This window comes from Petromyzon marinus, chromosome 32 (assembly GCF_048934315.1).
Source record: "Petromyzon marinus isolate PM22_M1 ecotype Great Lakes invasive population chromosome 32, UKy_Petmar_22M1.pri1.0, whole genome shotgun sequence".
In the NCBI taxonomy this organism is placed as follows: domain Eukaryota; kingdom Metazoa; phylum Chordata; class Hyperoartia; order Petromyzontiformes; family Petromyzontidae; genus Petromyzon; species Petromyzon marinus.
Window position 1 is genome coordinate 6,114,489 of NC_133698.1, and position 12,661 is coordinate 6,127,149.

General features: G+C 44.9%; 1 protein-coding gene across 3 annotated transcripts in view; it reads left to right on the top strand.

The window, feature by feature from the left end:
* LOC116948102 (beta-secretase 1-like) overlaps window positions 1-11,856 on the top strand; it is a 29,754-nt gene extending 17,898 nt beyond the window's left edge. For all 3 annotated transcript variants that reach the window (XM_032964448.2, XM_032964449.2, XM_032964451.2), the window contains exons 7-10: window positions 524-625; window positions 1,176-1,325; window positions 3,439-3,610; window positions 5,249-11,856. In XM_032964448.2, coding sequence (XP_032820339.1) covers window positions 524-625; window positions 1,176-1,325; window positions 3,439-3,610; window positions 5,249-5,496 — 672 coding nt within the window. In that variant the 3' untranslated portion in view covers window positions 5,497-11,856. The remainder of the gene's footprint in view (window positions 1-523; window positions 626-1,175; window positions 1,326-3,438; window positions 3,611-5,248) is intronic.
* Window positions 11,857-12,661: the final 805 nt, after the last annotated feature.

The window sequence follows — 12,661 nt, forward strand, 5'->3', positions numbered from 1 at the left end:
ACAGTGGTTCAAAACTGTTTAAACTTCTCAAAGACTTTACGTTGTTACCTGTCACAGTGGGTCAAAACTGTTGAAAACGTCTCGCCCCCAATTGACTGACTGAAGAAATCGGTCGAGTTGCGATGCCTTTGGTTTGGTTTGACTCGCACCGAGATATACGATTGGTCTACGGGGCAACGTGTGTTGTGTAGTCAGACAAGCTATGCGGTCGCAGAATGGCCCGTGCTGGCTCGGCTCCGTGCAATTCCATCGGCTGCATGGCCATGCTGGTACAAGGGTGGGATAGATGTTGCAGCGATTTGTAAAAAAAAATAACGACCCTGCTGCGTGATTTCTTGAAGGGATCTCATAGGTAGCTCTGTGATATCAACTTTCGTCGGCCGTTCTCTAACGGGAAGGGTTCCACTTCTCCACGAGGGACATTCGAACGGACACTTGGCCTCTTGATCGTGTGATGCTGCGGGAACGGATGTTTACACGTGCGTATTTTGAAGCACGTCATGTTTCCACGCCCCCTTCGCAGTACAACTACGACAAGAGCATCGTCGACAGTGGCACCACAAACCTGCGCCTCCCAAAGCGAGTCTTCAACGCGGTCGTCTCCGCCATCAAGCGCAACTCTCCCGTGAGTTTGACACGGACGACGGTTGCGCAACGCATGTGTGCGGCTGGGCACGTATCAACTCGTTGACTCGTACGCTCGCTCATGACGCGTGCGATCAAACCACGCCTGGTAGCAATCGATTGTTTCCGAATCGTATTTTTATTTCTAGGCCTCAGTTGCCGGAGCACAGGCCCGAATGCCTAAAATGGCAAACGGCCATTTATAAAGTGTAAGAGTTCGTAAGTTTTTCTGGGATTGAGCGGGGTCGTAAGAACTTCGGAAATGAGACACGACGGGAAGGGATATTACAAAGCGGGGAGGAGATCAGAGGCACCTGCGAGTTAGCACGGTTGGCTACGTACGGTGCGAAATAAGTTCTACATACATAGGCAACAGGGTTATGCGCTGAGCTGGCCACATCACCGGCCACGCGCCTTTCCAGGTCTGTTAACTGCCTGTGCGCACACAGCACTTTAGCTGACGGTCTGTGCACAATGATTGGTGGAGGATGCATGCGTGCGTGTGCATCCGTTCATGTGTGTGTGCATGCGTGTGTGCGCGCGTGTTGCAGACGGAGAAGTTCCCCGAGGGTTTCTGGCTGGGAGAGCAGCTGGTTTGTTGGAGACCGGGCAGCACCCCATGGCATCTGTTCCCAAACATATCCCTCTACCTCATGGGGGAGGCCACCAACCAGTCTTTCAGGGTCACCATCATGCCCGCGGTGAGCAGAGCCCGTTGGGCGTTTTGAAATCGTTGGGGTAGTTTGTCACGTTTTACCAAAGAGACGCAGTTGCCTGCAGTGCCACTCGGAATTCTGTTGCTGTCTGTGGCTTATTCGAGATGTGTTACTCGTGGCCCTGGGTGTTTACACAAGTCAAACTATTTGTTACACTTTGCTGTGCAAGTCTGTCGCGTGGCGTGCCACGAAGTTGGCGCGCTGTAGGTTAGTGACGCTGCAGCGATGAAGACATGGCCTGTGTACGTCTGTTGTTTGCGTGCGTAAATAACAGTGTCATACGTACATGATACTAATGATGTTATTCATCCAATAAATATGGGTTTAGCAGTGATTAATAATGGAAGTACAAATTAAAAAAAAATCATTTGTGCGTTTCTCATGCTTAGACACGCACTGAGTCGTGCTAATCTGCATGTGTAACTTTAAACCAGTGATTGAAATTCAACATTCCTATGAGAAAGGGCAGTTGCTACACTTTGCAACCACTGTTGACTTCACACAAAGCGGTACCTATTTTATGCACTCTATGGTTATGATGGACTGTGTTGGCTGCCCAGGATTTGAAATCATCCTCTTGCAACTGGGAGTTCGGAATTATACCACATCACCACCAGGTTGTCTCTTATAGATACTGTGTAAACATTTTCTCCCCATGTTTGGCCTTGAACACCTTGAGGATGATTATTGTTTACATCTCCTAGTCTATTAATAATTGCATTTCTGTCGAGTTGCCAGCCACTCGCCTCAATGCTCGAGTCCCCTTTAGCCACTAGCCACGATGTTTTAGATTTGACCTGACAGCTTACGTTGGAACTTGCCAGTACAATCGGCCAACTACTGTGAGATGCATACTGTGTGTGTGTGTAAGACAGAGTCCCCTCGTGTAACACTCTTAGTTGGCACCTATGAAGGCTGGTACAGTACACGAGATAAACTAAAACTATGAAACTAAACTATTTTTATTTTACCAGGTAAGGCCACACCGAGCTATATAGCTCTTTTTCAGAAGCGACCTGGCCACAAATGATAGCTCAACGAAGTGGCTTATCACGTGGAGATTAATAGCGGCCACATTTTTCTAAATGTAGGAAGGAAAAACCGGAGGAGCCAGAGAAAAATGCACGCAATTACCGCTAGAACATGCAAATTCCAAATATACATTTACCGCTAGAACATGCAAATTCCAAATACACAGGTGTCAGTCGGGATCGAACCAATGACCTCCTGTATACCAGGCTCATGGTTTATACACTGCACTAGTTACCGATTTAAGGTTGAGTTGATGTTTTCCACGACCAGGAATCAAAATCGGGTCGCCAGGTTCATCACGCAGTGCACTGACCACTATGCCGTCGTTCCCCCTGCACACACACAAGGGTGGTTGCTCTCTAAGGCCAGCGTTGAAGGCTAGCTGGTAAGGTCATTGTTGTGGACTACACACACTCTACAACAACAACAGCCACCATTTGCCACCAGGTGGTAGTGATGTCACCACAGCGCTTGTGCCAGGCTAGGTACAATCGGAGGCTATCACCTGCAGTGTGGAAGGCAGGAGATCATGGGACAGACCCGCATACTGTGTGTGTAGTACACAAGCAATGACTCAGATGCTGTGACTTGACTGAGATGACTGACAGACGCACCACCCATGCTCTCCACTGTGTACCAACTTGCTACGTTTTGGCCGCCCGGCGCTCCGCTCATTGTCGTGAAACAGTACATCGCACAACGATACCCCCGTTGCGCGACGTACTGTTTTAACAGACTGTTGGGCCAAGTGCTGCTAGCGAGCACCTAATAGAGGTGGCCACACAAGGGGGGGTCATTGCCCGCCACCACGCCCGACCGCCCTTGTTTCCCTTGTGGCGATATCTGAACATCACTCCAGGTACTCATTTGAGGCCAAGTCGACCAAGGCACGAGTTAAGATAATCATCACCGGTGTAGACCACGAGCGAGACTCGAACTCGGGTCACCGGTTCCGTAGCGCGGCGCGCGCTAACCCCTGCACTGCCGCACGCCACAATCCATGGCACGCAAACGCACGGCGGCGTGCCCTCTGAATGTTGTCGCCCTCGTGCGCGTCGGCCCACAGCAATATCTGCGCGCGGTGGAGGACGTGGCGTCGATGCTCGACGACTGCTACAAGTTCGCCATCTCGCAGTCGAGCACGGGCACGGTGATCGGCGCCGTCGTCATGGAGGGGTTCTACGTCGTGTTCGACCGCGCTCACAAGCGCGTCGGCTTCGCCGTCAGCCGCTGCTCAGGTGCGTTGTCGCACCCGTGTGCGAGAACCTACACGCGCGCACGCACGCACGTACTTACCGTTACGCCTGTCGCCCAAATTCGTCCCGATGTTGTCCTTCCGCCCGCACCTCCCGATTTGCATGGTTGGCTAAGTAGGGTGCGAAAGAAGTTCAGCGTACATACATACACCTCAAGCTAAGCAGGGTTGAGTTCCGATATCGCTTCGGTGGGCGGCCACATTGCATAGCCCGCTGGTAGAATACGTCAACAGACAGCGGTGCAGCAAATGCCATTGTTATACCGTACTGTGCTCGCACGTCTATGGTTCCCGCCTTTTGACCATCCCGAACTGACCAGCAGTGGTGGTCACATAATCCCCATGACCTGTACATTATGTGGAGGCCCTAGAATAGCGGTGCATTGACAAAACGGGCTGTGCATTTAAACTTCCCCCTTCCGAGACGTCTGCAAGTTGCAGGGTAGGTCCCGTTCACACCCCTGAATCTTTTTTACGCGCAAGAGGGCTTGGCTTTAATTTTTCTTTTATATAGGCGCAGCGCCACTGTTTTTAAAGACATTGTGGTCACCGCAGAGAACTGTAGCGACACGCCCACACTCTGATAGCTGGTGCCAAACTGTGCCACACGCTCTGCCCGCATGGCCTTGGGGGAGCCTCGGTACGGATACATTTATTTAATTTTAATTTTTCTTCTAGTTTTGTTTTGATGATGTACACGTGCGTCATCGGAACGGAACCGGAAGAAAAACTGATGTACGTACATCATCCGAATGGGAAAGGGTTAAAAACGTTCAACTGTACGGTGCCGGGGCAAAATGACATGTATAATGCTCATTTAATGGAGTTGGCCAATCATCTGAATTTATGGCCACAGAGCCCAGGCAATTGTTGGTGCTGGTTCTGGCCGCCTCCCTGCTTGTCTGTTGTTTGACGCTCGTCCGTGCAACACACTCCGCGTGGTACAAATTGTACAGCGTTTTGAGATGCAGTTTGCATGAATGGCGCTTGTGTAATCCAGAATTGTTTTTGAGTCGGTTCGCATAAATGATCTGGCCAAATCTGTGTCATAAAACCCTCCCAACACTCGACACAGCCAAACGAAATGTCGCACGCACAAGCGCTTAACAACGCGCCAATTATCACTTGCATCAGCTCACGGGTGAGTTTAAGAACAATTCTCATCACCAACCGTATCGATAAACGCAGTGGTTCTTAACCTGGGGTCCATGCACCCCCTGTGGGTTCGAGATGCCTTTTCTGGGGGTGCGAGACAATGCCAGATTTATTTATAAGGTAAATAATCGAAAACACAAATTTAGCGCGGGCACCTAAGTACAACTACTTTGGTTCATCGAACCTATGTATCTATAACTAAAGTGTAACGAGTGAGAACCAGGCTGCAGCAAAGGTGAAGAACCCACTGCATGAGCGATACGACATTTTGTTTGAAACCAAAGCAGCTCTTACAGACAAGCTCCAAGCGAGGAAAGTCGGCATAAAATCCAGGAAGTCTAACTAACGGCTCGATTATAAATTACAATCGATCTTAATGTTTTTTTTTGGGTGTCGCTCGTTCGCACGCGCGCGCGTGCGTGCCGGGTTCTCTCCCCCCTCCCCTCCCTCCCTCCCCCACTTGCAGTGCGAGGCCCCGGGGACTCCCCCAGCGTGTCGGGCCCCTTCGTCCTGCCCGACGTGAACATGGCGGAGTGCGCGTACAGCGCGGCACGGCCCGACGAGACGGCGCTGCTCACCGTCGCGTACGTCATGGCCGCCATCTGCGCCCTCTTCATGCTGCCCGTGTGCCTCCTCACGCTGCAGGGCCAGTGCGGCCGCTGCCGGCGCAGGGCCGGCGACGAGCTCACCGACGACACGTCGCTGCTGAAATAGCGGGCGGCGGGCTCTGCCAGTCGCCTCGCCTCCCCCACCCCGCCGAGGAGGAGGAGGAGGGAGACCCTTCGGCACTTGGCCGTCCAGCTCCGCGTGGTGTTGGCCACACCCTCGTCCACCACCCATCTCATGCCAGCCTTCATGGGTGCTCGTTAACAGCACTTGCCCCAACAGTCTGTTAAAGGCGACGCGGGGTTTTTTGTAAATACTGCGTGGCGCGTGGCCACGCGGCCCACTTGGTGCACCGTGCCAGCCTTCGTAGGTGCTCGCTTAACAGCACTTGGTGGCGCTCGTATCTGCATGCCACCAAGTATGAAAATTCCATACTCGGTGGCATTGCAGGTTCTTCCAGTAAGACAACCACTATCGATCACCCAGTAGGGCAAGTACCTATTTTAACACACCTGGAAGAATGACGGGCTGAGTTATGGACTCCCTGTCTATAATTAAAATTCACGACGTTTCCAATTGTGAGGCAGGCATTCTTTTACAGCATTATCTGGCCACATGTGTATATATATGCGTATGTGTGTGTGTATATATAGCGGGGAGCGGTAGCGTAGCGGTTAGCGTGCTGCACTATGAACCTGGTGACTCGAGTTACATTCCCGCTCGCAGCCAACACCAGTGACAATTATCTGAACCAGTTATGGGCCTTCCCTAGGTCGACTCGGCCTCAAATGAGTACCTGGTGTGGTGTGGTGTGTAAACATCACCACTGGGGAGACAAAGTCGGTCGGGCGTGGTGCTGGCCAACCACCCCCTCATGTACCATGCCAACCTTCATAGGTGCTCACGATAACACCTCTTGCCCCAACAGTCTATTAAGGCTATACATGCGATCTTTGTTTATAGTGTGTGAGTGCATGTGGGGAGCAATATCATCGTGGACCCGTTAACCTAAATGTCATACCAGTGGTAACTGATATTTAAACCTGGCCAGGCCCTCTGCCTTGGGCTATGTTTATATATTAAAAAAATAGTACCTCGTGGGATGTGGTATTTCACATCTGCAGTGGGAAGACAAAGTTGGCCAATACTTATATGCCAATACCACCTGTCGTACTGTATGCTTTATCGGTGCTTGCTGATATAATTTCATTCCACCAAACTGTAAAGCTTGAGGGGAGAATTTTTTTTACACAAAGATATACACGCATGTGTACAAGTGTATAAACTCCATGTAATCTAATGACACTTTATTTAAAACAAATTCTAAAGTATATTCATTCTGTAATTACATTTTGTAAACTTTGGTCTTTTAAAATTATTTTCATTTTTCTGTCACAAAATCAAAAAAAAAATCCTCATTGTGAAGGCTGAGTTGAAGCCTGTTGCTGTATTTTGACTGGCTCTATGTGAGCCGGCATGAAAATCAAATGGCCATAAAAAATTAATTTGAGCATATCAAATGGCTTGGGGTAATCGGCTGAAGTTGCCTCTGGCGTGCAATGCGTTCAGCGTCGGATGAGGAAAACCTAAGGAGCCCACCTGTTGGACCGCCTTGAGATTTCTCCAGAACAAATGTCCAGCATAGTTATGGACCAACAGGAAAATGAACGTTGCTTCCATGTTTCCCACAAAATAGCTCGCTGGCAACTAAGGAACACGAATGGAAAGTGAAGGAGTGTTGCAAATCAAACTTGGAAAGACTGGGCGCCTGTAAATCTATATTTTTTGGTGGTCAGATAAAAGGAAAATATATTCTTGTGGCTGAATGTGTATAAAATTATTTCGGCAGTTGTAAGCTGGCCAAAAGCTGTTTTGGACAACTCTTAAGTTTGTGGCGTGCGTTATTTCTAAGTTTTTTTTTAATCTATGAAATGGACTTACACGTCGTGCACATCCCAAAAAAATACAACTGAATAGTTCTGATTCTCTTTCAACACTGCAGTAGGTTTATCATTAAGTGTTGTGCAAGTCCTTTGTGATCGCTGGGTTTGGATGTTCAGTATAGTATCACATAGTTTGTAAGTCATTTTCTCTTGGTTTAACTAAAGAGACATACGTTTATCAAACTTTCGTTTAAAAAAACATAACTTTTTCCCGGCACTGCGGCAAATATCTACGACTTGAAATGGTAAAATGTTAAAATTAAATGTTGATGTTATGCTGATAGTATACTCGACTGATTCATTATAAAAAAAACAAAAGACAACAATAATGCTGCCATGGAGGTATGGTTAGCACACTAGACTTGTAATCTAGAGATTAATGGTTCGATTTTAATCGCTCTGGTCCACACGGAGTATAAATGGGTTCAGAGTTGAGCAAAAGTGTGGCTGGCTATCGTGGAAGAGTAGGCCAAAGTACATCTCGTGGTCCCTCCAGTATAGTAGGTCTTTCTGCCAGGATTGGCATGAAAAAGCAATTGAAGGGCTCTAATGAACACTAAAAACAAACTAAAATCTGTATCCTCGGTGTACGATGTACACGATTTTCTGTTGCTACACGTGTGTGGCCCAACAAGCTGGGTCTGGGAATCTCAGTCAGCTGTCCAGAGCTGGATGAAATGTGAAGTTATGCCAAAGAGAATTCCCATCGCTCATTCTGCACATTCTGCACACTAACAATCTGTGTATTTGTGACAAATAGATGGAAAGTATGTGGTGCTACCCTATGCTAGTGGGAAATCTTTTTCATTATTTTGAAATTAAATGCCTGTTGTATATGAAGTTTGAAGGGAAACTTTTGTGTGACAGCAATCGTCATATTATTCTATTGTGCAGATAGGCCATCCAGTGACATTCTTCTTAGACAACCCAAGTATTATTTTTTTCATGTTCGGACTGCATGTCGAATTCAATGCCCCGAATTTAATGCCCGCATTTGCCCGCAGTGGTGAATTTTGAAAGCTGAAGGGGAGAGAAACGCCCCCAGCATACAGCCCAACACGGAAAATCGTACTTGGGATCACGAGCAGCTGCGAAAAAAACATACGTGCTAAATAATAAATGAAAAATGTGTTTGTGTTCATAAACAGAAATGTGACTGCACGTGTACCCGAAGGCAGTACAAGCCGTGTTATTGCATTTTCAGAAATGTTTTGTTGATTTTCAATTTGTTGAGTGTGCAGTTGTTCAATGACATTAAAAAATGTAATAGATATTCAGCACTTAGTTATTTTACTTTCATACACAGGACCTGTTTTAAAACTGAACTTGTGAAATTGCATTTGCAATTTAGATATTTGCTTTCTCATTTGCTACCCCAAATCGACTTGTATTTTTAAAAAATACATGGTTTAACTTGTAGAAATATACATTTTGTAGCACAGTGTGAAGCTGAAGTATAATAACCCATGTAGGTGGTTAAGCCTAACTGCAAGACACTTGGCGGATCTTGGATGCTCATGTAACTCTTGAGAAAAAAATATATAAATACACAATTCGCCTCCACATTTTTCTCTCCACAAGAAAATTACACGTTTCTTTTTTTGACACAATCCCGTTGGCTGCATTGGGTATAATTTCAGCAGAATTGGGTGTAATTGCAGGCAAACTGGAAACCGGTGGAGAATTTCCATTGTTATATTATCCAAATTGATCCTTAATGATATTGTTACTACTTCACAGCTGGCCAAAAACATCTTGTGGATGAAGCAGAGGGCTTGAATACAAAACCTTGGGCAGTCCCAGCTGCTTCCGAGGCTTACAACCTGAGCGCGGCTTTATCCTTCCACTCACTCGTGTTTGTGAAGTTTACAAACTCATTTGCAGCAATATCAGATACTGTTTAATTAACCACGGGGTTTTCAGGCCAACTTCAAGTGCCTTTTTTTTGTGCATTGATTTAATTGCGGTAATAAATGAGCTGTTGCGCATGTTTGGTATGATTTGCATCAAATGCACGTAAATTGTTACAGGTTTCCCTCGCGCGACGCGCAGGTTTCGGAGTGTGTGATTGCGCGTATGTGCGGTCAACTTCTTTCTCCCCGTAGTTGGCTCTAATGCTGTTCGAATCCTTCACTCGTATGCGGCCAGACGTGGGACGACCACGTGTGTCTGTGTACCGTGGTCGCGCGCTACTTTGCAGGAGGCAGCTGCTGTCTCGTGCGGGTTTCGCTTTTTTTGTTGTTAGAACGCATCTTCCACTACCGCGTGAAGCGAGGGATAAAAAAAAGCTGCAGTTTGAAACTGGGTGGCTTGCATTTCTGCTTTCATTGCTATGGTTGACTTTTGGCAAGCGGACGCGTCTCACGTTTTAGTTTGTGAGTACTCACGGCGAGTTGAACAACAGCAAGATCACGTGAGGAATTTTGAGAGCAGAATCCAGTTCACAGTTTCTCAGTCTTCGGTTGACCATTAACATCCACGCGTTCCTTGAACATAGCTGATCTGGTAAGATTATCTAGATTTAATTCCCCAGTCTTAGATTTGAAAAGAAAAAAGCACTACTATCATATGAACACTATTTTCATGGATAAGGAGCAAATAGGCCTGTTTTATTATTTGTAAGAACGGTTACGGTTTTTTTTTTGTCAAATTAAAGGTCCCTTTGCAATGTGGCCCTGCCAAACAACTTTGTGCGAATGCCAATTTTACGGTTTTCTTTGTCTGACAACTGCATAGCTCACTGCCATTGCCATGACTGTGCGCTGCTTTACTAACAAAAGCTCATCACTCGATTCTTTGCATATGAAGAGCGTTGCATACTCCCCCCCCCATATGCGCAGAACCAAACGTCTGTAATCAAATACCACAAACTGTAATAAACATTTGATTTGATTTTTAGTTGCCAGATGTTGGAATTGTACAGCTAATTCTAAAAACGGTTTGATGTTTTGTATTGTCCTTGTAGTTATAAGGTCCTTGGTTAAAATGTTGCTTTTTTTTATAATGCACTTAAATTAGCATTCGCAACTGAAAAAATGGAAACAATAACAAGTAGACTAATTTAGAATTTTCTTCCATTTCATTGTCTTAATTACATAAGACTTTGGGTAAAAACTGTTGAGAATGGGACCTTAATTATGCATAACAGTTACATATTTTCAGGCACTAACCTCAACCTATGATCATTAACACTTAAATGAGGCTTTACATTTGTATAACAATGACATTCTTTTTACCATTCACACCGATTAGAACATTTGGCTCCGTACGGTGCAAAAAGCTCAACATACATTGGACCGTGGCATCATATCATATATGGATAATGTATATATTGATAGCATTTCAAAACGTGTTTGTTGATAACGTGTTGCTACCACTTCGAATTTAACTTTATTAATAATAATGCGAATCCGTTGATTGATAATTTGAACATTGTAATTGGTTAGTGGCACTGGAAACTGGGGTCAGGAGTTAAGTTTTCAAAAGTTATTAAAGTATGTTGGAATATTTCAACCTCGTGGTCACTGCTTCAGAATATTCCAATAAATTAATTTATGCAGCACCCTCTTTGATTTTTATCAGAGTTAAAAGGATACTCTCCAACATTCTTCAAAGACATGTACATTTAAATTTAAAAGTTGTGTTATTCTCAAAAGCCGGAGCAGAATGCCTTCCAACGGGTGGTGGAACATTTAGCAATACCAGTTTCTGTGTATGGTTAATAGAAGTAGATTATGTAAGAACATTTTTTCTTAAGCAAGGTTACTGCACCATTCCCCTGTATTAGTGATTTTAATTTTAGTAAACCTAATGTGTTGCCATCGCAAGTGGTAAACAAACAAGTTAGATATTTGGTCTGGCCCACCGGACTACAATTGTCAATCTTTGCCGTGTCATATCTTGCTGGGCTGGATTTGAGTGCAGAATTTAATGTTTGCAACATTTCCGATTGCGGTTTTAACGACGAAAACCTTGGAAATTTTACAGACTTTAATTCCTGAAAAGGATAACCTTGAAGGCATTCTGCAGCAAATGAGGGGCATGGTATGGAGCAATGTGCATTGTGTAATAGGGTTGAGACGTAGTTTAAACCACAAACTCTGAAGAGTGCAATGGTTCTGCTTTTAGAAGGTGGAGCAGACCGATGGATCGATCCTTGGACCAGCTGCAGATGCAGTTTATTTTGTTTCCAACGAACGAGTAATTTTCTACTGCCTGTGTCTGTACAAGGGTAAGAGTGTACGCGAGGCGATGTTATATGAATAAAAAATGATCATCGTACAATCTATAATCATACATTTTGACAAACTTAAAATTGCAGCTTTCGGGCAGAATTTTATAAGAATAATAAAAGTATGGAATAATTCCAGGAGAACAGTTTGCTATCGATAGATGTGAAAAATAAGTTTGTAAAATAAACCTTTCGGTAAAGAGTATTTCGTTTGCTTGGTTGCCTTTATGATGTATTCGTGAAATTAAATATTTAAGACAAATGAAAATAAAATGCAGATTTTTTTTCGTTAAAGTATTTTTCCAAACTTTATTTGGCGCTTTCGTGACTGCGGGAATTACTCTGTTTTTTTCGGTAAAGTCACGTAGAAATATCTAATTTTATTATTTCTTATTTCGACGTGACTTTACCGAAAAAACCAAAGAGTATTTTTTTTCCATTTACAACAAAAAAACATTGCGTACCAAAACACGTTTAACAACCACAAACGAGAGAGAAATCTCAATGAAAAAAAGTTTAAGACTAATTTGTTCACACTGGCAAATATCATTAGGCCATAAATGAACATACTTTAGAGAAATGTGTTGACTTGATATGCCCTCGACACAATGAGATGCACGTACCCATTGCACGCCACAACAAACAAGAAACAATGACAGGTAATTATACCTTTATTTGCACCGCTCTTGCATTAACAAAGAGAAACACACTTTCGACTTTTCAAGTAACTGTTACTTGCATTAAACCACATGCACTTACCATGGAGAAGAACCATCTACAGTATATAAAAAAAAACAATACGTGACGTCAAACTTGCATTGAATCGTTAAAAATTAAGAATTTTTTTGTTAAATCGGCAGCAAATTTTAGTTTTTACTTGATCTGCCATCGTTACGCAGGTCCCACGCTGGAGCGGATCATGAGCGCAACTTGGTTGCATGCAACTGCGTGGCTTGTGTGGAAGCCAGTTTGCGAGCAGTTGCACGATTTGATTACTATATTGTAGAGGCACCAATGTTTAAACTTTTTTTGGTGACTGCCACTGGGGCAGCGGTGCACAAGAACAACAAACATCGCATTCGTCAATAACACTGCCCTT